The sequence below is a fragment of the Labeo rohita genome, chromosome 16, assembly GCF_022985175.1.
Source record: "Labeo rohita strain BAU-BD-2019 chromosome 16, IGBB_LRoh.1.0, whole genome shotgun sequence".
Taxonomy (NCBI): Eukaryota; Metazoa; Chordata; class Actinopteri; order Cypriniformes; family Cyprinidae; genus Labeo; species Labeo rohita.
In genome coordinates, this window is record NC_066884.1 from 36,060,293 (window position 1) to 36,085,793 (window position 25,501).

General features: G+C 35.3%; 1 protein-coding gene across 3 annotated transcripts in view; it reads right to left on the reverse strand.

Moving 5' to 3' along the window:
* wdr26a (WD repeat domain 26a) overlaps window positions 1-23,217 on the reverse strand; it is a 28,134-nt gene extending 4,917 nt beyond the window's left edge. For all 3 annotated transcript variants that reach the window (XR_007829401.1, XM_051131379.1, XM_051131378.1), the window contains exons 1-11: window positions 21,973-23,217; window positions 19,425-19,524; window positions 16,978-17,034; window positions 16,762-16,898; window positions 15,095-15,192; window positions 11,240-11,396; window positions 7,491-7,629; window positions 7,031-7,171; window positions 6,811-6,930; window positions 4,693-4,838; window positions 4,517-4,595 (exon numbers count right to left, since the gene is read on the reverse strand). Coding sequence is in view for 2 of the 3 variants with exons in the window: in XM_051131379.1 (XP_050987336.1) it covers window positions 4,517-4,595; window positions 4,693-4,838; window positions 6,811-6,930; window positions 7,031-7,171; window positions 7,491-7,629; window positions 11,240-11,396; window positions 15,095-15,192; window positions 16,762-16,898; window positions 16,978-17,034; window positions 19,425-19,524; window positions 21,973-22,217 (1,419 nt within the window). In the remaining variant the exon portion in view is untranslated. The remainder of the gene's footprint in view (window positions 1-4,516; window positions 4,596-4,692; window positions 4,839-6,810; window positions 6,931-7,030; window positions 7,172-7,490; window positions 7,630-11,239; window positions 11,397-15,094; window positions 15,193-16,761; window positions 16,899-16,977; window positions 17,035-19,424; window positions 19,525-21,972) is intronic.
* Between the last annotated feature and the right edge of the window lie 2,284 nt (window positions 23,218-25,501).

The window sequence follows — 25,501 nt, forward strand, 5'->3', positions numbered from 1 at the left end:
TTATACTGCCACATGTTTTATTGCATGAGTAATAAGTCAACCATTCCTAGTATGGATGAGCAGTATTGGTAATTAGGTAATAGTTTACAAAAAGGTCCCATTAGTTACAGTTAATTAACAATGAGCACCGTTAAAGAGTGGAAGGATCTAAAGCGGCAGACGACAGCGGCATGTGCTTAGAAAAACCAGAATGATATTGTGCACTAATGTGAAAAATAATATAGCTATCATTTTAGTGATATTTACAGTTACTCTTGGTTTAAACAGGTCTTTGCACTGTTTATTGATCTGTTAATATTAGTTAAAAAACAAACAACCAAAAACCAAAAAAAAACCCATCAGTTTATTGTTGGTTAAATTAAACTTTATTTTACAGTTCTTTGTAACAGTGTAATTACGGATTTAAGTATTGAGTAATATTAATTAGCAATGTACTTACTATAGGGTTAGGATTAGGGTTTGGTTTAGTAATAGTTGCATGTAATTATGCATAATTTACTGGTATTACTACAGTAGGTACATGTAATAAGGACTCTAAAATTAGTTCATGTTAGCTCACATCTATTAAATAACATTAACACATACAACCAGGGCCTAAAACTAATTTTTTGCCATGCCTGCCAATGGCCGGGGATGTGGTGCCCCGATTTTGAACTTCCAAAATGCAGTTTAAATGTGGCTTCAATCGATCCCAAATGCAGTTGTAAACGATCCCAGCCGAGGAAGAAGGGTCTTATCTTGCGAAACGATTGGTTATTTTAACAAAAATAATACAATTTATATACTTTTTAATCTCAAGCGCTTGTCTTGTCTTGCTCTCACTGAACTCTGTGTATTCTGGTTCAGGACATGTCGAAAAACTCTGATCGTATTTTCTCCCTCACCTTTAAAAATCATTTAAAAATCATCCTACATCACTGCTGGTCTTGACCCAGTGTTTGCAAAGTGAACATGCAAAGAAGATCAAACACCCTTAACAAAAAAGGTAAAACAGCGATATAAGACGATTTTGAAGTTGAGGGAGAAAATACGATCAGAGTTTTTCGACATACACTAACTGTCTTGAGCCATTTTTTAAATGAAAATAACCAATTGTTTCGCCAGATAAGACCCTTCTTCCTCGGCTGGGATCGTTTACAACCGCATTTGTGATCGTTTGAAGTTACATTTAAACTGCATTTTGGAAGTTCAAAATCGGGGCACCATTATATGGAGAAAAATCCTGAAATGTTTTCCTCAAAAAACATAATTTCTTTACAGCTGAAGAAAGAAAGACATGAACATCTTGGATGACAAGGGGGTGAGTACATTATTTGTAAATTGTTGTTTTGGAAGAGGACTTCTCCTTTAACTTTACTTACAACAAACAGATTTATTGATTTATTAATCAATGTTCATTAATGTTTCTGAGTTTCTTTTGTTTTTTTTGGTTCCAAAAAAACATTAAGATTCTTGTCCTTTGCACCAATGTTAATGGATTAGAGCATTTCATTTCAGGAGCGGTGCATCTGTGCAGCGATTGTTTCCACACCAAGTCTATTTTTGCTGTGCTGCACGCGCTAAAAAGCAACAGCGCATTGTTCGCGGTAAAAATGAACATGGATTGACACGGAAATGTCGCAATTTCACAATATATAGATATAATTAAAGTCTACTGTGTTTCGGTCAACACATGGCTTTTAGCTAGGTTTAAAACAAGGAATTGTGCACTTTTAGATAAACAAGGCAACATAATGCACTTGTGGAGGTAGAAAAACAAAGTTTTCCACAAAGGAATTCTTGAGTGAAATTTGTTAATATATATCCTACAATACTTTTTTTCCAGTTTAAGCATTTCAATGGCAGCTATAATGCCAAATGGAATCCATTTAATTTGAGTATTCAATAAACAAGAAAAAAAAAACAAGAAAGTCATTATACAAATTATTTATACATGAAACTAATTTAAACTGTATTGTATGCATTGCATTTATTTTCAAATTTTTCTTGCATTATAACAACATTAAAGGTCCACTGAAGTGCCTTGAAACACACAGCGTTGTGTTGGTGACATATTTTCAACTGACACAGGAAAACAGGACGGGACATATCAATCAGCCACGCCCCCTCTTTAAAATAGCCAAAAGCGTTTCATTTATATCTGCTCAGCCGTTGAGCTCGGTAAAGCCACATTTGACAGCCACAGTCTAAATGATTACCCCCTAGATTCAATATGAAACTCTTGCTAAAACAAAATAGTGATCATAATCATGTTGAGGCTGTGTAGTTTTAAAAATGTTTAATATACAGTACAGACCAGAAGTTTGGACACACCTTCTCACACTTTCAAAGTTTTCCCAATTTTTCGGACTGACTGACCTTCATTTCTTAAAGTAATGATGGCCACTTGTTTTTCTTTACTTAGCTGCTTTTTTCTTGCCATAATACAAATTCTAACAGTCTATTCAGTAGGACTATCAGCTGTGTATCCACCTGATTTCCGGACAACACAACTGATGGTCCCAACCCCATTTATAAGGCAAGAAGTCCCACTTATTAAACCTGACAGGGCACACCTGTGAAGTGAAAACCATTTCAGGTGACTACCTCTTGAAGCTCATCAAGAGAATGCCAAGAGTGTGCAAAGCAGTAATCAAAGCAAAAGGTGGCTACTTTGAAGAACCTAGAATATGACATATTTTCAGTTGTTTCACACTTTTTTGTTATGCATATAATTCCACATGTGTTAATTCATAGTTTTGATGCCTTCAGTGTGAATCTACAATTTTCATAGTCATGAAAATAAAGAAAACTCTTTGAATGAGTGAATGAGAAGGTGTGTCCAAACTTTTGGTCTGTACTGTATGTCGATTCGCGTATATGATCCACTCCGTGCGATCGCATCTCTGGACTGTGCGCGCTGCCGCTGTTCGCGTGACATAACGCGAAACCAGACCTCATTTGCCCCAATCAAAAGCATATTTACACTGTCTGAATCGTTCCCTGTCGCCTCCATTGTGCACTACATGCCATTCACCGTACAGAAAATGCTAACGCTGTGAACAAGTGACCGATCTCAGCCCCAGCTTCAGTGTCTATTTATAGTGTAGGGGGCGGGACGCTTTGGACTCCAGAGAGCATTTGACTGGACAGAAAGTTTGATGAGAAGCTGAAGTGTGGGGTGATGTCATCAAAATCGCTGATTCATATTGGTGGAAGTGAGAGACTAAGTTTTGAATGCTCATATTTTGTAAACGCGAATTTTGTCAGTGTTTTGGAGCACACTAGCTTATAGATAACCTTAAGGTTAACATATTCATACCAAAAGCCAAAAAACTTTAATTTTGATTTCATGGGGACTTTAACAATAGTGACAAAATATAGTGGTGGCCAAAATGATTAGAGCACTAGTATTTTCCCCAGCTAAAAAAAAAGTTTTTTGCTGCCAGTAGCAAACATCAATTTACATTTCCAAACATTCATTTTGCCATTAGTTGTAATAATCCAGAGAAACGTTTGTTTGCACAAGGAGTCTGACAGCAGCCAGTGCTCCACATAGAGATCTGCCAGAGATCATTATCCGGTCTGTCTGAAATGATGTAAACAAACAGAAGCAAAATGAGACAGACTAAATCCAGAAGAACTGTGGCAACGTCTCCAAGATACTTTAAGAGACCTACCCGCATAGCTACTTGAAAAACTGTGTGCAAGTGCACCTAGGGCAAAAGCCCCTTTGATGCAAAGAACAGTCATAACAAATGTTGATTCATTTAGTTAAAAGAAGTTAATTGATAAATGGAATCTATTTATGACATTATTTTTGACAGCATCCTCATTTTACAGCATTTTTACACAAGTGCCTAAAACTTTTAACAGTACTGTAGCTTTGCAGGTAGGTTTTTTGAAGCATCTTGGAGACATTGCCACAGTTCTTCTGGATTTGGTCAGTCTCAGTTTGTTCTGTTTCTTCATGTCATTCCATGATGACTGGATGACGATGAGATCATGTCTCTGTGTGGAGCACTGGCTGTTGTCAGATCTCACTGGACTATTACATTTAATGGCAAAATAAACATTTGGAAATGTATACTGATATTTCCTACTGATACACTAAAGCAAAAGATAGAAAAAACTGACTTGAACTGAACCATTTTTTGGCTGGTGAAAATACTAGTCTTCTAATTATTTTGGCCACCACTGTAACTACTTAACTACATTGTACTGCTGAAGCCAGTGCAGTTTCGAGTGTTTCTGTATGATGTTGCAGTGGTACAAGTGAGAACAAGTTTACAAGTTGCAATTATGAGTTCTGTGAGGATGTCAGCACTTATGAGTTGAAATCATAATTATGGTGATTCTGACATGGCATGAACACACCTTTAATTTAGAACTTTATGGAATCACACCATAAGTTCAGATTTGCATAACAAATCGGTAAGGCTGGCATTAGTACAAAACAAACCCTTCGCATTATGAAACACCTGAGTTCAAAACAAAGAACTGAAAACAGTTCGTCCAGCCGTGTTTTCACACTCACCTGAGTTGCGACATTTAACAGAGCTAATCGTCCATTCTTTGACACGGTGAAGGACATTATAGGGTGGTCCTCTTGAACTCTGTGAGAGATGACAACCAAACACATCCACATAATTCATACAGCCACTTTCAGAAAAGCCATAACAGGATCTATGAATGATACTGCAGTCAACATACATGTTCCTGTCAGTCAGATCTTCAAAGTTGTATCCACGTATGCGCTGGTGTGTATCAGAGGCCAGCACTGTCCTACCGTCACTCAGACACCACAGACACTGAACACGAACACCCTCCCACGAGTCCAGCAGGTTTCCGTCCAGATCCTGATCAATAACATTAACACACCATCATTCACCATCACTTATCAATGTGTGCATTACAATGCACCATACTTCTTAATGGGTGAATCTCCACATGTCTGTCAAGATTTCATATGTCACTGCAAAAAATATACACGCATACAAAAGTTAAAAAGTTTGGGGTCAGTAAGATTTCTTTTTAAATAAATTAATACTTCTATTCACCAAGTACGCTTTAAATTGATCAAAAGTGACAGTAAAGACATTTATAATGTTACAAAGGATTTCTAGCTCAAAAAAAATTCTGTTTATTTCAAACTTTATATTCAAAGAAAATAAATGTTTTCAACACTGATAACGATAAGAAATGTTGCTTGAACAGCAAATCAGCATATTAGAATGATTTCTAATATCATGTGATTGAAGACCGGAGTAATGATGCTGAAAATGCAGCTTTGCATCACAGAAATACATTATATTTTAATATATATTCACATAGAAAATGGTTACTTTAAAATATAATAAAATTTCATGATATTTATGCTTTTACTGTATTGTTACTCAAATACACTGCTGCTCAAAAGTTTGGGATTACTAAGAATTATAATGTTTTTTTAAAGAAGTCTCTTATGCTCATCAAGGCTGCATTTATTTGATCGAAAATACAGAAAAAAACAGTAATATTGCAAACTGTTATTACAATATAAAATAATGGTTTTTATTTTAATATATTTTAAAATATAATTTATTCCTGTGATGCAAAGCGAATTTTCATCAGCTGTTACTGCAGTCTTCAGTGTCACATGATCCTTCAGAAATCATTTTAATATGAAAAACAGTTGTACTGCTTAATAATTTTTTTTTGGAACCTGTGATACTTTTTTCAGGATTCTTTGATCAAGAAAAGGTTAAAAAGAACAGCGTTTATTTAAAATAGAAAGGTTTTCTAAGAATATACACTACTGTTCAAAAGTTTGGGGTCAGTTTTCTGAAAGAAATTAATAATTTTATTCACCAAGGATGTGTTAAATTAATAAAACGTGATAGCACAGATTTACATTGTTAGAAAATATTTATATTTTAAATAAATGGTGTTGTTTTTAACTACTTATGTTATTCAAAGAATCCTGAAAATAAGAATCACAGGTTCCAAAAAATATTTGGCAGCACAACTGTTTTTTTTTTTTTTTTTTTTAAAAACCTTCCTTTTAGAAACATCACAAAAAAAACTTTTGAACAGCATAGTATATTTTTCTGTATATTTTAAACTATATTATATATATATATATATATATATATATATATATATAGAGAGAGAGAGAGAGAGAGAATTATTTATTTCAATATTTATTATTTATTCAGATTTCATTTGTAATGAATTTTGACATTTTTAATGACAATTAAGCATACTTTAGATAATTAAAGATAATTAAGATTCTTTAATGCACAGAAATTTCACCTTTTTCTAAGTAAAATCTAAGTAATTTCACTTAGTGGTTTCACTGAATTTAATGCAAGCTGGTTTTAATAAAAATTATAATAATTGTTTGTTTGATCAATAATTAGGAAGACATTTTTTTCTTGGAAAAGAGTATATTGTGCAGAACTGTGGATAAAAAAAAATGGGTAACACTTCACAATAAGGTTCATTAGCTAAAGACATTAGTTAACGAACTAAGAACGAACAATACTTCTACAGCATTTATTAATCTAAGTTAATTCATTTCAACAATTACTAATGCATTATTAAAACAAAAGTCGAGTTGAGTTAATGAACTGTGAACTAACATGAACTAACAATGAACAACTGTATTTTTATTAGCTAACATTAACAAAGATTAATAAACAGTGTAATAAATGTACTGTTCATTGTTTGTTCATGTTAGTTAATACATTATGACTTCTTACTTTTTTGTTGAAATATGACCTATCTCATTTGTTAACGAGATTCACCCAATTATATGCGAGAACTCTGTAACTGTACAGCGGCACTTACACACTGGTAGAACTGGCCTCTCTGACCTCCGGTAACGAAACGCTTGCCGTCTGGATTCCAGGCCACGCTGGTCAGGCTGTCCTCATGGGACTGGCTCATTTTGGTTCTCAGTTCCCCTGTCTGGATAAACAGAGTGGCGAATTAAACGCGAGACGAGCCGGTGGAAAGAATCTGAGCGCTGACTGCGGGTCAGCAGTGTCCAAGCGGGCCAGACCCTCACCTGAACGTTCCACAGCCAGAGCTCGGAGCAGTCGTCCGGGCCGCACGCTATCAGATACGTGTCATCGGGGCTCCAGGCCAGATAGGAAACCCCATAGGCATGACCCTCCAAAGTCTTCAGCTGCTTGAGCTGGTGAGTGTCCTGTCAAAACACCACAGACCATCAGACTCTGGGATCATGAGCGAAATTACTGATTACATATTATTTACACAATAGCAATAAATTATTCATAAATGGTACATTCAATCAGTATGGTACAAGATTATCCTATTAAAATTAATGTGATAAACAAGAGTAATCTAAAAGTAATCAGATTGCATTACCTTAAATGTGTAGAGTAATGGATTACGCTACTGATTACTATTTTTGTCACGTAATTTGGAATCACTAACAGACTACAATTTGTCAGTAATCTACCTAGCACCGGTTATTGCATGGCAATGAGGGAAAGGTCACTCACAGGGTCAACCTGCCATATAATGACTGTTGTGTCTTTGGATCCCGAGGCCAGTTTGGTGCCGTCGTTGGAGAATTTACAGAACCAGACTTCATTGCAGTGCTCTGTCAAGATCTGCTGGGTGTAGCAGGGGAACTGTTTCCTGAAGATAACAGTCAATGCGTTTTAGAGCTGAACTTGTACTTGAACTTGCATTCATTAAAGAACAAGAACCTATATTAGACTATACTGACAAATACAACGACAATACACATTCTCACATATATGTAGGGTTGGGTATCGTTCAAGCATTTTCTACAACAATGCCGATACTGATACCTTGACTTCGATACTGGTTCCTAAACGATATTTTTTTCGATACCAATTTTATTAAATCAATTTTAACAAGATTTTTTTTCCAGCTTATTGACGTTTATACAGATTCAAAGACTCCTGAGCCAAGGAATAAAATATATCCAACACAATAAATCAGTGAAAATAATTTTAATAAAGCTCAAAAAGTTTTCAGTTCACACGTTAGGCTACATTCACACTAGTGCATGTTCGTTTTAAAATGCATAGCTCAGACAGAATCATAATTTCTATTCATTTTCCACTAATTTACTGACAAGCACTACCACCTTCCAGCGCTGTCTGCCAGTATGTATAACATTATATGCCTTCTCTCTTCTGCAATCGCTGTTCTGACTCAAAGAACATAACATATTTCAACAACATTACATGACCTAAACACACATTGGAATGGAAGTTATTACAAACACTCACTGGTGGTTTAAAATGAGTTTTGAGTAAAAGCGGAATATAAATCTTATTTACTGTCTTATGTAGCATCATGCTACAGTGTGCATGTATGATCACATAACGCACACTTTCGGTCGTGTAGTGTGGACAGAGATCTTTTCTGAAATGCCAGTATGGATGAGGATGGTTTTCATTTTTTAAACAAAAACCTTACATCTAAGGGGGTTGTGATGCTTTGACGCCACAGCCTGAGTCACATCTATGAGTGTAACCGGTGTAAACTAGCAAGTGTGTTCGACTTTGTCACGGCTCTGCGCAGGACCAAGTGAGCTATAGAGAGCAGACTGCTTCTTATGCTTTCGGATCGCTTTCACGGATGTCAAACACCAATGGATCTGTATGGCGCCGCTTCTAGTTGAACACACCTGGTGCTGCAGGCTTACTGGCACACTGACGTTGACGAGATTAACCCCTTAGGTATCGAAGTTTGGTACCGAACAACCAGAGATTTTCAGATTACTCGATAGTAACAAGGCATTTCGGTTGGTGACTAAAAAGTATCAAACTCGATACCCAGCCCTATATATATATATATATATGAAAAAAAAAATACAGATGCTGCAGGTGCAGTGACCACTGCTCTGAAATTTCACACTAATTTTGGTATTAGAGGGATATACACTGTTGCCAAGTTAAAATCCGTGTAAAACTTTAAATATAATACTCATATTAAATATGTGTTCTGAGTTTGTCACACCCCAGAAAAATGTGTTATTAACCACACAGCCAAATTTGAATGATAAAAAACCTGGCAAGTAAATAAAATAGGGCATCAAAATCTAGCAAAAAAAAAATAAAAAAATAAAAATGCAGTGTTTTCTGCTCTCAAATGGTGAGTCATTCTATATTCACTCATTTGAGGTTATTCTGTAGGGGAGCACATCTGCATAGAAAATAGCTGAATATGACTACTCTGAAGACTTTTAGCACTGAACAATTTGGGGAAAAAACCTTGGGAATTCTCTTTACAAGAACTAACTTAAACCTCTTTTAATAAAGCTGTGGTACAACTACAATTTGAGCATGCAAAATTTCCTCAGATGCTGCAACGATCATAATGAAGTAGTCGTTTTAATGTTCAACACATAACTAACAATACATCTAAAATGTAAAAACATACAATCTTTTTTAAATGGATTTAATATGACTAAAATAATTATGTTTTTATTGTGAAAAAAATTAATCAGGTATTTAATACAAATAATTATATAAAATAATTAAAATAATTATTTTATAGCATTTTAACTGTAAAATTACAGGACCAATACTTACATCTTGACTTTTTAGTTTTCAAAGGGTAAACAATTAAGCGTTTTTTTTTTTTTTTTTTTTTTTTTCATCTTAAAGCTTCTCCTTTGTCAGCAACTAGTTTATAAATGCTTCTCATTAAAAATCTTGTTAAATGATCCCAAATGCATGCTCTAAGCAACCCATTTGCACAGCACTTGCTGACAAGAAGCAGATGTGAAGCAGCATTTACTTCACTGAGCTGTTTTGAGACGCCAAATTGCATGCGTGTAAATGAAAACAGCACCACACTTCACTCTAAGGGTGTGTTCACACTTGTCATGTTTGGTTTGGCTTTGTAATTCAATAAATCAGTATAAGCCATATCATGATTACGGCCAAAGATATATTTAAGTATATCTGATTGTGCTAAAGTGGAACTACTGCAAGTGTACTTTAGGTACACTCTAAACATTTTGCATTTAAAGAACGATATTATTTAAAGATCATCAATAGTGACATTAAAATATATTTTAGGCTTAATATTAAGAAATGTGCATTGGGCGCAAGTAGTACTCCAAATAAAGTTTAATTACAATTTTTTTTTTATAATTTTTATATCAGTAAGTCTCAAGCGATATGTCAGTAAATATGTTAACAGACTTGAACTATACTTAGTATACAATAAATGCATTTTAAATCTATTACTTTTTTACTAGAGACAATATACTAAAACTGTAACTACAATTTAAAACATAAAATATTAAATAAATACTTAAATATTTGTTAACACTTTAGATTAGGAAACACTATTCACTATTAACCACTTGCATATTACCATGCATATTACTAGGATTTTGGATACTACATGTTAACTGGTACTTATAAAGCACATATTAAAGGGGTCATCGGATGCCCATTTTCCACAAATTGATATGATTCTTTAGGGTCTTAATGAAAAGTCTATAATATACTTTGGTTAAAAATTCTCCTTTTTACCTTGCCAAAATCAGCTCTGCAAAAATCATCTTGTTCTGGTCGAGGTTGCTTTAAATGTTAATGAGCTCTGCGCACCCCGCCCCTCTCTTCTCTCTGTGGAGTGACGAGCCTGTTTACTTTAGCCGCATTCAATCGGAGATATTCTTGTCTTGTCAGTCGGACAATGGCGGTGGGACTGTTACAGCTGATTTAGGGCGGGTCTGAGGTAAGACGCTCATGTCAATCAACTATCGTGGGAGCGGACTCTGTCTGTGTGACGCCACACCGACAGGAATCTGAGAATGGCTTGATTTGAAAAAGGGGATATTATTTTTACAGATTAATTAAAAACCACTGCATGTATTTTTATCATTATAGGGTAGATTTGTACATACACTGCCAACACACATTAATGTTCAAACAACATGTAAAAGTGAACTTTGCATCTGATGACCCCTTTAATGCTTTATTCTCCATTACCATATTCTAGATCCCTTAATCCTACTCCATACCTGAACATAACAACTACCTTATTTACTATGAATAAGCAGCAAATTAGGAGTTTATTGAAGGGAAAACTCTTAGTTAATAGTGAATATGTGCTCCCTAATCTACAGTGTTACCAAATATTAAAATAATACTAGTAGCCAGCAAAACAACTCACTAGAGTTTGGAACAGAACTCACATCTGATCTTGTTCTTATCATTTGCATAAACACTGACAATACAAATTCAACAAACTGTACCTGCTGCACACGTGGTCTATGAGCAGAGACACATTGTCCAGTCCACTGTCCAGTTTGGTGTTGTGGTAGAGACAGCGATCTCTCTGCAGCTCCACTGCCTGACGCAACAGCGTCTGCAGACGACGAGGCGGCAGCATCACAGACGGGGGCAGATACGCTGTATGAGAGACATGAGAGACAGACACAGAGATGGAGCAGAGAGGTCGCAAAGGGTTAGACTCAGTTTCATCTGAATTCAGCCAACACAGGACATCAAGTGAAATTCACATCTTGCACTTGAGACTACGCCGGTCCGTCACGTTCGTTAGGTTACCACCCGAAATCAATTCATCTCCTGAATTGGCTGAACTGAAATAGAACTGACCCGAACCCTAGTTGAAAAAAGAATTACATGAAACTGTACAAAAGAAAACAAAAGAAGGGATGAAGAGAGGAAGAGTGAACAGAAATAATATAAAAGTGAATAATAATGTTTACATAATAATTCTCAGATTGAGAATTAGTTCTGTGCAGTACATGTTCATACCCTTATCATATATCAAGTCATCAAAAAAAAAAGCATGTAAAAAAAAAAAAAAAAAGTGTTTTTTTTTTTTTTTTTTTAAATAAGTTTTGTCAAGGACTAGATCTTCTAGCAGCTTAATGAATTTGCTAAATAAATAAAACATTTTTTTGTGTATCTATCAACTTGTTAATATAATCACAATATAGCACAGCTATTCCTTATCACTTAAATGTAATTAATTATATTAAAATAAAGAAATACAGTCTTATTACAATTAAATAAACAGTGGAGTGAATTTCAAATAATTTAATTAAAATAACTTAAGCAATTAAAGCAATCGTTGACATTTGTCATGGTGTTCTAATATAAAAAAAAGTTATAGGAATTTACGATACACACTACCAGTCAAAAGTTTGTGATTTTTAATGTTTTTTTAACAGAAGTCTCTTCTGCTCACAAAGCCTGAATTTATTTGATCCAAAGTACAACAAAAACATATTATACATATTAAACATTAAACATATTAACATAATATGATAACAAATATTTTTGCTATTTAAAATAACTGTTTTCTATTTGAATAGATTTTAAAATGTAATTTTTTTCCTGTGATTGCAAAGCTGAATTTTTAGCATCATTACTCCAGTCACTGATCCTTCAGAAATCATTCTGATATTCTGATTTGCTGCTAGGAGCTGCTAAACATATAATGATATTATTATTATTACTATTATTGTTGTTGTTGTTGAAAACACCCAAGTATAAAGTTTTCAAGTTTCTTTGATGAACAGAAAGTTCAGAACTATCTGAAATAGAAATCTTTTGTAACAACATGTCTTTATCATTACTTTAAATTTAAAGCATCATTGCTAAATAAAAGCATTCATTTCTAAAATTATACAGATTTCAAGCTTTTAAATGGTATAGTGTATAAATGTTACAAAATCTGTTTATTTCAGATAAATGCTGATCTTTGGATCTTTCTATTTAAAAAATCCTGAAAAAAGTACTCAACTGTTTTAAATATAAATAATAATAATAATAATAATAACAATAAATATTTATTAAATGGCAAAACAGCATATTAGAATGATTTCTGAAGGATCATATGACACTGAAGACTTTAGTAATGATGCTAAAAATTCACAGTTGAAATCACAGGAATAAATTGCATTTTAAAATATATTCAAATAGAAAGCAGTTATTTTGAAGAGTAAAAATATTTCACAATATTACTGCTTTTGTTGTATTTTAGATCAATTAAATGCCGGCTTGGTGAGCAGAAGAGACTTCTTTAAAGAAACATTAAAAATCTTACTGTTCAGTGGGTTGACTGTAATACTTTTTTTCATTTTTATTTTCATTATTAATGGACTACTTGCACAGCTACTTCCGCGTTCTACTTGTTAGGGCTCGGGAGTTTCCGGTTAGCGTTCAGCGCACCTACATACAGACAGTTTCTCATGAGGACGCAGATTATTACTACATTTTAGGGCTGGCATTTCTTTAAAAAAAACCAATTAATCATATTGTCTGCGTTAAAATGAATCATATTGAACCTGCTGAAAGGTTACTATAAATATATTTCCCTTCGGTATGTGCATTCTGAATAATAAATAAATACATTTCCCCACTAATCTGCCGCATTCTCATGGACAGCATTTTTCTTTTACTGATCATAATTCATACCTGATGAATTTGTTGTTATATGGTTTAACTTTAATTGCATTTTTTGCTTTTATTTGTAGTAGAACCATGGCTAATTTGTTTGTGTGCCTTGGCGCTCTTATTCCGAGCCCATACTGCTTATTCCATTGTTTAAAATGGCTGAATGAATGTGCGGTAACTGCCTTATTTAACGATGTTAAACCTTAAAATAATTTTTAACAGTAACACGCTGACAGTGCGACGATTGAATACTCATATTTTGGCATTAGACTACATGCAGTGAAATGATGACAGAATATGACACAGAATAGTGACTAACATATTTAATACAGATAAATAAAGGATCATTATGATCTTATTCATCAGATCTCACAAACTGCAGCATTGCGATTAGGCCACTATAGATCACTGGCACCCTGTGGTGAACAATCATCTATGATTACTAGCCATCGCTTTCTCAGATCGGTTTATGTTGGATTAAAACTTCACATTCCGTTGAGTTTGGATAATTATATACGCAATAATTATCAGAATATGTTTTCTCCTGTCTCTGAAAATTTGCGAATTGGAAATCATCCTGCGAAATCTCATTTTAATAGACGTTTAAGTCAACTACATGATTACAGCGCATTGAAAATGTACATAACCGGAAATAACTGAGCCCTACGATTTCAAAACGGAAGTATGTCACGAGGCTTAGTGCAAGTAGTCCATTGAAATGTTTTAAGCAAAACACTGACATGGACATATTGTATTAAAATAATTGTGACCCAGAGAGGATTTCCTTTTTCCAGAAAATGCTAGTTAATGTTAATGTTATCGAATTGAATTAAAACCTATAGCCTTTGTTCACAAAATACTTTTTGTACTTTATGACACCATTTTGTTGCATTTGTTATGTTCCCACCCAAAAATCAGCCTACAAAATTATTACCAAATATTGGACTATTAATTAAGTTTTCTTTTTATTAACACAGATTTTGTATTTTTTTTTTGTAACGAACTGATCATAGGCCTTTAGTGAATATTAACAAAACAATATGGAAATGTTGCTTTTTTTAAACTAAAAAATTAAGATATATAATCTTAGATCAATAAGGCCTGTCATCAATCAGTTAAAAAAAATAAATACAAAATCTGTGATTTAAAAAATAAAATGTTTGTGTATAATATATATATATAGGAGATTGGCATGCAATTTTTAAAAGGTCTGTCATTTTCGACTGAGAACAGGTTTCCCCAGTATTGCATGTCTTTTACAATATCCCTCTAACTAACAATAGTTCCTGAATGACATCATCCTCCAGGAAGTGACATTAACAGCACAAACATCAGTAAGGTTTAGCAGTGAATCTGATCAATTCTGTGATGCTTTGTGGAATTAGTTGTTAAAACATCCTGTTTGCTCAAATTACAGTAAGATAGCAACATTCAAAATTAACCTCAACATCCTGCTTCAGCTTTTTGTTTCATTCCTAATAGGAAACATGTTTATGTTCTTTCTAATCAAATCATTAACAAATAAAATAATATGATCAAGTGTCTAAGCTTGATCACAGAATATTTCTGAAAGTCTCCTTTAACCATTTAATAATATTTCCCTTAAATTACCACACAAGCATATTTCTTTATGATCACAGCAGGACGACAGGACTGAACCGTATGCGTTTATGTGAACTCACTCTGCAGCTTGTCGAGGAGTTTGGATCGTGACGCCGTCCCTTTCCCTTCCCACTCAGCTTTAGCACGCAGGTCATCGGGATGACTGCACATCAGGTACCTACAGCAGAAACACAAACAGACAGCATCATCAACAACAGGCCTTCGACTGCACAGTGGATCGCAAAATCTGAATCCTTTCTACACACTGACAAAACAAGGCTGGAGCCACAGAGCTATTAAACTTCAATTAAAGTCGTATGCCTCATTTGTTAGTCACTGTGGAGCATAAATTAAAGTGTTCATTAGATGAGATGACACGTGGGACACAGAAAGTTTAAATTCTCAATCTGCATTAACATTCTGCAAATCATATTAATCATATCATGATTACACCCTCCTACTATTCTCACTGAGAAAGTGTTATTTTGGTATAATTAATATCCTATGATACTTTTTAATATTTTGAATTATATTTTTTAAAATATATTTTCTGTTTTCTATGGCAGCATGTTTCCACCACTGAATAAAAAAAAAAATAACTGTGACTTTATCTCACAATTCGAGACATAAATTCAAAATGGCAAGATATAAACTTACAAATGTAAATAAAAAAAAAGTCAGAAATGTGAGCTAAAAAAAATTGACTTTTCAGAATTGCAAGTTTATATCTCACAATTTTATATCTCACAATCTGACAAAATAAGTCAGAATTGTGAGATAAAAAGTCACAATTACTTAATTTTCATTTGTTTTAGTCATTTAAATTTTTATTATTACTTTTTAAATAATTCAAATGTTTATACAAGTACTAAGTAAACAAAAATGAGAAATATTTGCTACAACTGGCTGAACCAAAATCATTTTAAAAGTTCTTTTAACTGCACGTAATGAAAGTGTTTTCATATTGTGCTCTTTTAGTTAATAATAATTGTGACTGATTTTAAACCTCAGTGCAGGATTATTAAGTTTTATGACCTGCTTGACTCTTGAAAATAAATGGGCCATTTTTTGCTGCTGTGCCTTTAAAGTCAACACGACATCACCTTTTGCAACAGATGACATACTTCCAAAAGAAACAGAACAAAAGTAGGTTGGGACTTGATTTCAGAAAGACAGAGGAACTTTGGTTTTGATTTAATTTTGATTTCATCTTGACTTTAAAAATGTGTGAACACTCTTTTACAAGTAAAATGAGAAACAGAGCTTTGCTGCTTTTGGCAAGCAACCTAAAAAAGTAACCTTAGATGATGATGTAGTTACGTTACATGAACTTATTATAGTAATAACAGAAAATGATGCATAATTACAAGATACTAACCCTAAACCAAACCCTAATCTTAACCATATGGAAAATACACGTAGCTAATTAATATTACTCAGTACTTATGACACTGTAACAACCTCACCTTAAAAGAAACTGTAACAAAAAAACAACATACAAACAGACATATACTTGTACTATTTTAGTAAAAGTTCTACCAGTACCCAATTCTTTGGAGGGCTTTAAAAAGCTTTTTTCGCTATCTGCAGCCTCCATAACAGGAGTAGGAGCATACAGGCAGCATTTCTTTCAAAGGTCAGAGTAAAGTTTCTTTCTCATGATAGGACACCTAAAATGTCATAGAAATAAAATGAGGAACTGACATCATTGTCCTAATGCAACCAAAATAGGAGTGAGGTATGATACCCGCTGAGGACGTGGATGCGCTCAGTGTTGTACTTCAGGGGTGTGAGTTCGGCTCTGAGCACCTGCAGTGCTTCTAGAACCTTCCCGTCCTCCAGATACTCCAGATACTTCTGCTGCAGGAGCAGGAACTTCATCCGCTGAACAACACAGGAGAAAATCAATCAGCATGTTCATAAAACGGATGGTGGAGATGTTCAGAGGACTTTGAACTCTTACCACCACAGCGCTGGGTGAATGCATCAGTGCTTTCAGCTCGTTGAGGTCACTCTCAGCCTGTTAGAAACCACAGACAGATTAACTTAGTTTTTACAAGTTGACAAACCCTTGCCTTGTTTGTTTGGCTTGTGACCCATATGACCATTACATACAAAATGGGCAAAGTTTAGAAACGCCCATAAGGTGTAATCCTACTAAATACTGATGGGAATCAAAAGTGGTTTAATGATTCTGGTTCCACTTCTGTTAACAACTGTTTTAACAGAATATGTAACTCAAAAATGACAATTTGCTGAAAATATACTCATCCTCAGACAATCTAAGATATAGATGAGTTTGTTTCTTTATTTAGCATTACATCACTTGCTCACCAATGGATGTGAATGGGTGCCATCAGAATGAGAGTCCAAACAGCTGATAAAAACATCACAATAATCCACAAGTAATCCACACCATTCCAGTCCATCAGTTAACATCTTGTGAAGCAAAAAGCTGCATGTTTGTCATAAACAAATCCATCATTATGACGTTTTTTGAACTTCAAACCATCTCTTGGTTTAAATAAGAGTCCAAAAAATGGCCAAATCAGAGTCCATAAACTACAATAACACTTGCTCTTGTCACAATCCACCCACTGAGCTGTTTTGGCTTGATCTGTGCATATTTCTCTCCTGATTCAGACCAGAAGACTTTTTCAGTGAAGAAAGTGTTATTGTGGATTATGGATATTTTGGACAAAAGCGACAGTTTAAAGCTAGAACATCTTAAAGCAGAAGTCCACTTCCAAAACAAAGATTCACATATAATGTACTTACCCCCTTGTCATCCAAGATGTTCATGTCTTTCTTTCTTCAGTCATAAAGAAATAGTGTTTCTTGAGGAAAACATTTCAGCATTTTTCTCCATATAATGGACTGATATGGTGCCTTGATTTTGAACTTCCAAAATGCAGTTTAAAGCAGTTTCAAACGATCCCAAATGCAGTTGTAAACAGCCGAGAAAGAACGGTCTTATCTAGCGTAACGATCGGTTATTTTCATAGAAATAATACAATTTATATACTTTATAATGTCAAACGCTCGTCTTGTCTTACCCTGCCTGAACTGTTTTTGCTCCGGTTCATGACAGTTAGGGTATGTTGAAACTCTCATGTTCTCCCTCAACTTCAAAATCATCCTATATCGCTGTTTTACCTTTTTTGTTAAGGGTGTTTGATCTTTTTTGCATGTTCACTTTGCAAAGACTGGGTCGGTACTTCTGTAGTGATGTAGGATGATTTTGAATTTATTTTTGAAGTTGAGGAAGAAAATATGATCAGAGCTTTTGGACATACCCTAACTTGAGTCAGAATACACAGAGTTCAGGGAGAGCAAGACAAGACGAGCGTTTGAGATGAAAAATTATTTAAATTGTATTTTTTTTAACGAAAATACGTTTCGCTAGATAAGACCATTCTTCCCTGGCCTGGGATTGTTTACAACCGCATTTGGGATCGTTTGAAGTTCAAAATCAGGGCACCATATCAGTCCATTATATGGAGAAAAAAAACAATTTCTTAACAACTGAAGAAAGAAAGACACGAACATCTTGGATAACAAGGGGGCGAGTACATTATATGTGAATCTTTATCTTGGAAGTGGACTTCTCCTTTAATGACAGATTAGTTTTTTTACGAACATGCATCTTTTTCTTCATTTGATGGACTGGAGCGGTGTGGATTACTTTTGGATTATTAGGATGTTTTCATCAGCTGTTTGGACTTTCTGACGGCACCCATTTACTGAGGATCCATTGGTGAGCAAGTGATGTAAAGCTATATTTCTTCAAATCTCTTCCAATGAAGAAACAAATTCATCTACATTTTGGATAGCCAGAGGGTGAGTACATTTTCAGAAAACTGTCATTTTTGGGTGAACTATTGCTTTAATAATTTAGCTGAAGACTGTTTCTTATTCACTGGCCACTGAAGCCTGTTGTTAAATTATGAGACAGCTGCATATGCAGGTCATAATCTATAATTATGCATCATGTCTCAGCTACAGCATGTATACTATAAAAAGGTGTCGTTGTTAATGACAAGAAACAACTTGTATGCTTAAAATTTAGTGATTAAAAATATGGATGATTACGGAGACGAATAAAGGTTGACATCATTATGACAACAGCCATCATGCTTTTTATTCAGATATGCATCAGAGTAACACCACGCCATTCTTTAAACTAAGTTAGTTCTATGCTTTGGGACACATATGTGTGTCAGTCACTCAGTAACACTATTAAAATCTGTGGTCACTGTACCATGGTACCTCTACAGTGCTTAAAAAATTCCTTTCATTGTGTCGAGAGTAAACAAAGCTTTCCAGTTGTCTCCCATCTGCATGCCACAAACTGTTTTTTCCCTTCTGTATTGTTAAGATATTTCCTTGACTGGCTACATGAAGACGCACCTTTTCCCACTCTCCCTCCATCACATGATTCCTGAACTTGGTAGCAGCAGGATGCTCAAGTCTACAGCCTGACTCCTGCATCAACAGGTCCACAGTTTGACTGAAACAAGAAAAAAGAAAGATGTTAATGAATACTGTGAGGTGGATTAATACTCCTTTCACAAGATCGCCTCAGGATTAGAGAATTGATTCAGACTTTACTCCTGCAGACTCACACAGCACCAATCTCCTAGCAACAAGAAGTCAGTGTTTGATTCATGAACACAATAATTAACATATAAACTCCAGAACGTGTCATTTCCTAGAAAGGAACACTACTCCTAATCAACTCGCTATAAACCATGCAGAGCACCAATTTACCTGCTTTTCTATGCCAAAAGACAACAGCAAAGTTTATGCTAGGCAAGACATACTGAGACTCGAATATATAACCTTTGGGTTACAAGTTTGACTCTCTAACCATTAGGCCACGACTGTCCCTAATACACTAGATATGCATAAACACAAATATAGGTGTTTTTGCAACTTTTTTTTATTTTCTTCTTTTTGTTATATGAAGGTCTTTGAGTTCTACAGCAATGTTAAATTATACTCTATTTGCTAAAGAAACATTATATTACATAATAGTGTGTCTTGCAGTTTAGAGCAACAATAGCATAAAAATACAAAAATACCGCTGCAACATCATAGAAGTCACTATTATTACACTATTATTAAAGCAGAAAACACCACTGACACTGTCATAAAAACACAAAAACTGACAATGCCATGAAAGTACCACTGAAAACAAACAAAATCCACAACATGTTCCAAAATACCACTAAAGCCATTATGAAAAGAATACCAGCACTGACATGTTACAGAAACAATACTGACACATAATGAAAAACAAAAACTCCACTGACATGGTCGTAAAAACTCAAAAACACCACTCAAAACTAAAATGTCCACCAACATGTTCCAAAATACCACGGACACGGTCACTAAAGCACAGAAACACAACTGACATGATTATGAAAATAACAAGACAAAAGTCGACTGACATCTTCATAAAAGCACAAAACACCAATGAAAACCAATAATATATATATATATATATATAAATGACAAAAACTGCACTGACATGATCTTGAAAGCACAAAAACACCACTGCCACTGTTGTTAAAAAACAATAACACCATTGACATTGTTAAAAAAACTCTACTGACACAATCATCACAACACAAAAACTCTACTGACACTGTTATGAAAACAAGAACAACACTGACGTTACAAGAACACTACTGACACCGTCATGAAAGCACAAAAACACCACTGAAATCTAAGAAAATGTTACAAAATAGATCATGAAAGCACAGAAAGACCACTGACAACGCCATGAAAATAAAATAACACTACTAACACGGTTATTAAAACACAATAACACCACTGACACGAAAGCACAAAAGCCCTGCTGGTTATGAAAACAATAACAGCACTGACATGCTACAAGAACACTACTGACACCATCATGAAAAGACAAAAACACTGAAACCTAAAAAAAAAAAAAAAAAAAAAATTCCACTAACATGTTACAAAATATTAATAGCACAATTATGAAAGCACAAAAACACCACTGACACCACCGTGAACATACAATAACACCACTGACACTGTTATTAAAAAAAACAATAACACCACTGACATAGTACAAAAACACTACTGACACCATCATGAAAGCATAAAAACACCACTGAAATCTAAAACAAATCTACTGGCATATTACAAAACTCCACTGACACCATCATGACAACACAAGAACAGGACTGACACTGTTGCTAAAAAAAACAACGCCACTGACATGGTTCGAAAACTCTACTGACAATGTTATGAAAACAATAACAGCACTGACATGTTACAAGAACACTAGTGACACCGTGGTGAAAGCACAAAAACACCACTGGAATCTAAGAAAATAGTAATGACACATCATGACAACACAAAGACACCACTGACACTGCTGCTAAAAAAAAACCACCACTGACTTGGTTCAAAAACTCTACTGACACCATCATCACAACAAAAACTCTACTAATAATGTTATGAAAACAATAATGGCACTGACATGTTACAAGAACACTACTGACACCGTCGTGAAAGCACAAAAACACCACTGAAATCCAAGAAAATATAACAAAACAATAATGACAAGATCATGAAAGCACAGAAAAACCACTGACACGGTTATTAAAAAACAGTAACACCACGGACATGGTCCAAAAACACCATCATGACAACAAAACACCACTGCCACTGTTATGACAACAATAGCACGGACATGTTACAAGAACACTACCGACACCATCGTGACAGGACAAAAACACGGGTGCCATAACCGTTAAAACATAAAAACATCAGTGACACGTTCGAAAAACACAACTGTCACCGCCGTGAAAGCACAAACACACCGCTGACACTATCGCGAAAGCCGCACTGACAGCATCATGGCTTCATCTCATCTGACCAATCCAATAATAACCCGACGACAACGCGATAAAGCTTCACTTACTTGAGTCCTAACCCGTGTAGATGTTGTCCAATGAGCCTGATCACATCCTCGTCGCTCTGGGACAGTCGTTTCTTCTTCTTCATGCTGGTGTCTGACGCCGGGCTCTCGGTGGACGGCAGCCCGTTATTAGCGGAGGACAGCAGCCCGTTGGAGTGCACAGCTCCCGCGGCGGAGGACGAGGACTCTCCGTTCCTGCAGGACAGCTGCGGCTCTGGCTCCTGTCCGCCTGTCCCGTTGGCCTGCATGTTATAAAAAGCGTTTACAGTGGCGGCTCTGCGCGACTGCGAGCTGTTATTGGGACGGATGGCCGAGTGCTGGTTGGGGGTTGGGAGAGACGCCGCAGAGAGGCCCGTGATCCCGGCAGCAGACGCCCCGCTCTCTCCTGCTCCCTCCGCCGCCGAGCCTCGGCTTTTCTTCCGCGGGGGCGGCGAAGCTCCGCCGGTTTCCGAGTCGGACGAGGAGGCAGCGGAGGCCAGAGTTTCCTCGCCGGGAATGTCAGAGTCGAGACGCCTCACAGGCTCAAAATCAGCGCGATTACAGACACGGAAGCCGCCGCCGTCGTTCGCTCGCTGCTCTTGTTATTGTTTGTCAGAGAACAGCTGCAAGTCCATTATGGACGTCGGTCGGTGCGCGATGACGTCACCGGAAGCGCCGCAACAACCTTGAACTCTATAGAATCATAAAGACACTTTCAAGCCAAGTGCTGCTGGCTTCAAGTTGTTCCTCTACAGTCTGTAACAAAATGTACTGACGCTGTGAGACTGTAATACAGTGATACTTTAATGCTTACTGAATGATAAGTATTGAACGCCACGAAGTGGAATTACAACAAGCTTGTTAATACCTAGGTATTAACATGGTACTTCTTAAGTGGACTTACAGAAAAGTTTTGTATCCAATAATACCATTACTGATAATGCTGGTATGAATGTATTTGCGTGGCAAATAGGCCTACCAATATTTACTACTGCTGCTGTTGCTAAAAATATTAGTAGTATGTAAATTAATAACTAAATACATACATACCATGGTACTGCTGTGTTTCGAAATATAAAATAAGTAAGCTGTGTCCATAAATCTATAGTAATACCATGGTGTTTTTGGTATGTTTTTGTTTAGTGTTATAGCTGTGCTATACCTGGCATGACCTTTGCCCTTTGGAGAAGGAATTTTAAAGACTTTGTGACAAGACTTCTGAAATGGAAACCAGGGGCATTTTGTCCTAATGTCATTATCTGTGAATTTAAAAATGGGGATAATACTTTTTTTGTTGTTGTTGTTTTTGAGTTTCATACACTTTTATATGGTTTTAGAGCCAGTTCATCAAAAAAATCAGGGCTATGTCTTAAATAGTAAATAAATATTAATAGTAATAAATAATTAAATAAATATAATTAATTATATTAATTAATTAAAAATTATTGTAAAACATTTTAAACATTTTCTCATTGTATTTAATATTTAATTTTCAAAAACTGAATATACTGTGTAAAGTATGTACAAATATTGATCTCACTTTATTTTAAAGGTCTCACTATTAACTATACCTTTTGCCTCAGTAAACTCCTAATTTGCTGATTATTAATAGTTAGTAAGGTAGTAGCTCAGTTTTAGTTTAGGGATCTAAAGTATGGTCATGCAGAGTAAGGCATTAATATGTGCTTTGTAAGTAATAATAAACAGCCAATATGCATGCTAGTTAATAGCAGGGTTGCCAGGTTTTCACAACAAAACCTGCCCAATAGCTACTCAAAAGTAGCCCAGTGGAGTTTCGAGGGGTAAAATACATGTTTTTTTGGTGGGATTCCCAGGGTAAAGTTAGCATTACAGGGGATAAATATACGCTTCAACTCACAAACAATGAAAAACAACCCACAGCAACAGTGTTACAGTAGGGAAATTCCACGGGAAAACTGTTGACTTGGCAACACTGATCAACAGTGAGAATATGTCCTTAAAATAAAGTGTTACACAAATATTACAGCAGATTTTTTTTTTATTTTGTTTGTGCTTTTGAAAGCTGGTCTGGATTTTGCAGTGTGTTTGCGAGGTGCTGTGAACATGCTGTAAAATGGGGAAACTTCTGGGAACAGGAAAGCAAAAACCAGTGCTTTAAAATGTTCTCCATTTATGACCCTGCTAAAAAAAGTTGGTTTACTGGTCTTTGTATCCCAGTACAAGTGGCTAAATCTTATCTAAAACCATACCAGCAAACCATTTTAGGCTGGTTTTAACAATTTTGCAAGGGAGTTATACAGCACAACTTTATATATATTAATTATTTTGTTGGTGTACCAATGCCATGTTATCAAAGTTTTACTGTAGTAGCAATAATTGGAGTAGCTATGGTATTTGGTGAACCATTTTGCTGAATAAGTTTAAAAAACACATTTAAAATGTAAACATTTAAATAAAAATGAACGCAGACAGCATTAGGTAACAGATCATTCAAAGTGCCATTTTATTCCATATCTAAGGGTAATTCAAAAATATCAAATTTTAGCAAAATCCTGCATCAAACCACAGCGATCGGCCACAATGTCATGCCTTCATAAACCATTTCAACATCTCAAAGTCAAAATCAAACGGACGTCTGCCTAATGACAGAGAAGGTCCCTGCCACTGGTAATAAATGAACTGTTTGGCCAGTTTATAAGACACACCGATCCAGCCTAACGTCCCGTCTCTTTGTACAATACTCTTTAACTACAACATCATAATATAAAAATATGACTTGCCAGGAGAGGAGGGCTCTTCGTAAATCTGTACTGGAGAGCAGAATGCCGTAAAAGAATAAACTATTGCACATTCATCTAATCTTTTAGGAAAGACACCGTGGGGAATATATTTTGAACTAAGAAACATTCATCCCTGCAATACTGCCCATGAATGACGCACACAATGAACCCGTTCACAGTGATACTCATACACCCCTGCTGCACTTATGTCCTCCGAGTACCACAAACTGACACACAGTGGCTATTTGGCACGCGAGGAACACTAGGACATATAGCGGGGTCCAAAAGTCGGAGACCGACAGTGAAAGTGCTTATTTTTATTTTTTATAATTTAAAAGAATATTTTTCATTACTAATTACGTTGACAGCATTTTTTTTGTGTGTTTTAAATATTCTCATTTCTTTAGATATTTGATGAGTTTTAAAACCCTAGAACTGTATTTGTTAAAACTCATGATTTAATGTGGTCTCAGACTTTCGAACCCGCATGTGAATGTCTGAAAGTCTAAAAAATAAAGAAAAGGTGACTGTAGACTTTAGAAATGCATAAACACACACACACACACTTTCATAAGAGGCAAAGGCAGTCAGTACGCTTTCCTACACAGGCATTCGGAGTAGCTTTTCAATTGCAAACAACATTCAGATATATCTGGGACTTTTAGGGTAATCTTTAAATAAAGGATTAAATAACAAAAGCATTTCAAATGAAAGAAGAACAAAAATAGGTAATTCATCGGTTCCTTTGAGCAGCGCGGCGTGTAATATACAGTTCATTGTATTCGGTGTGG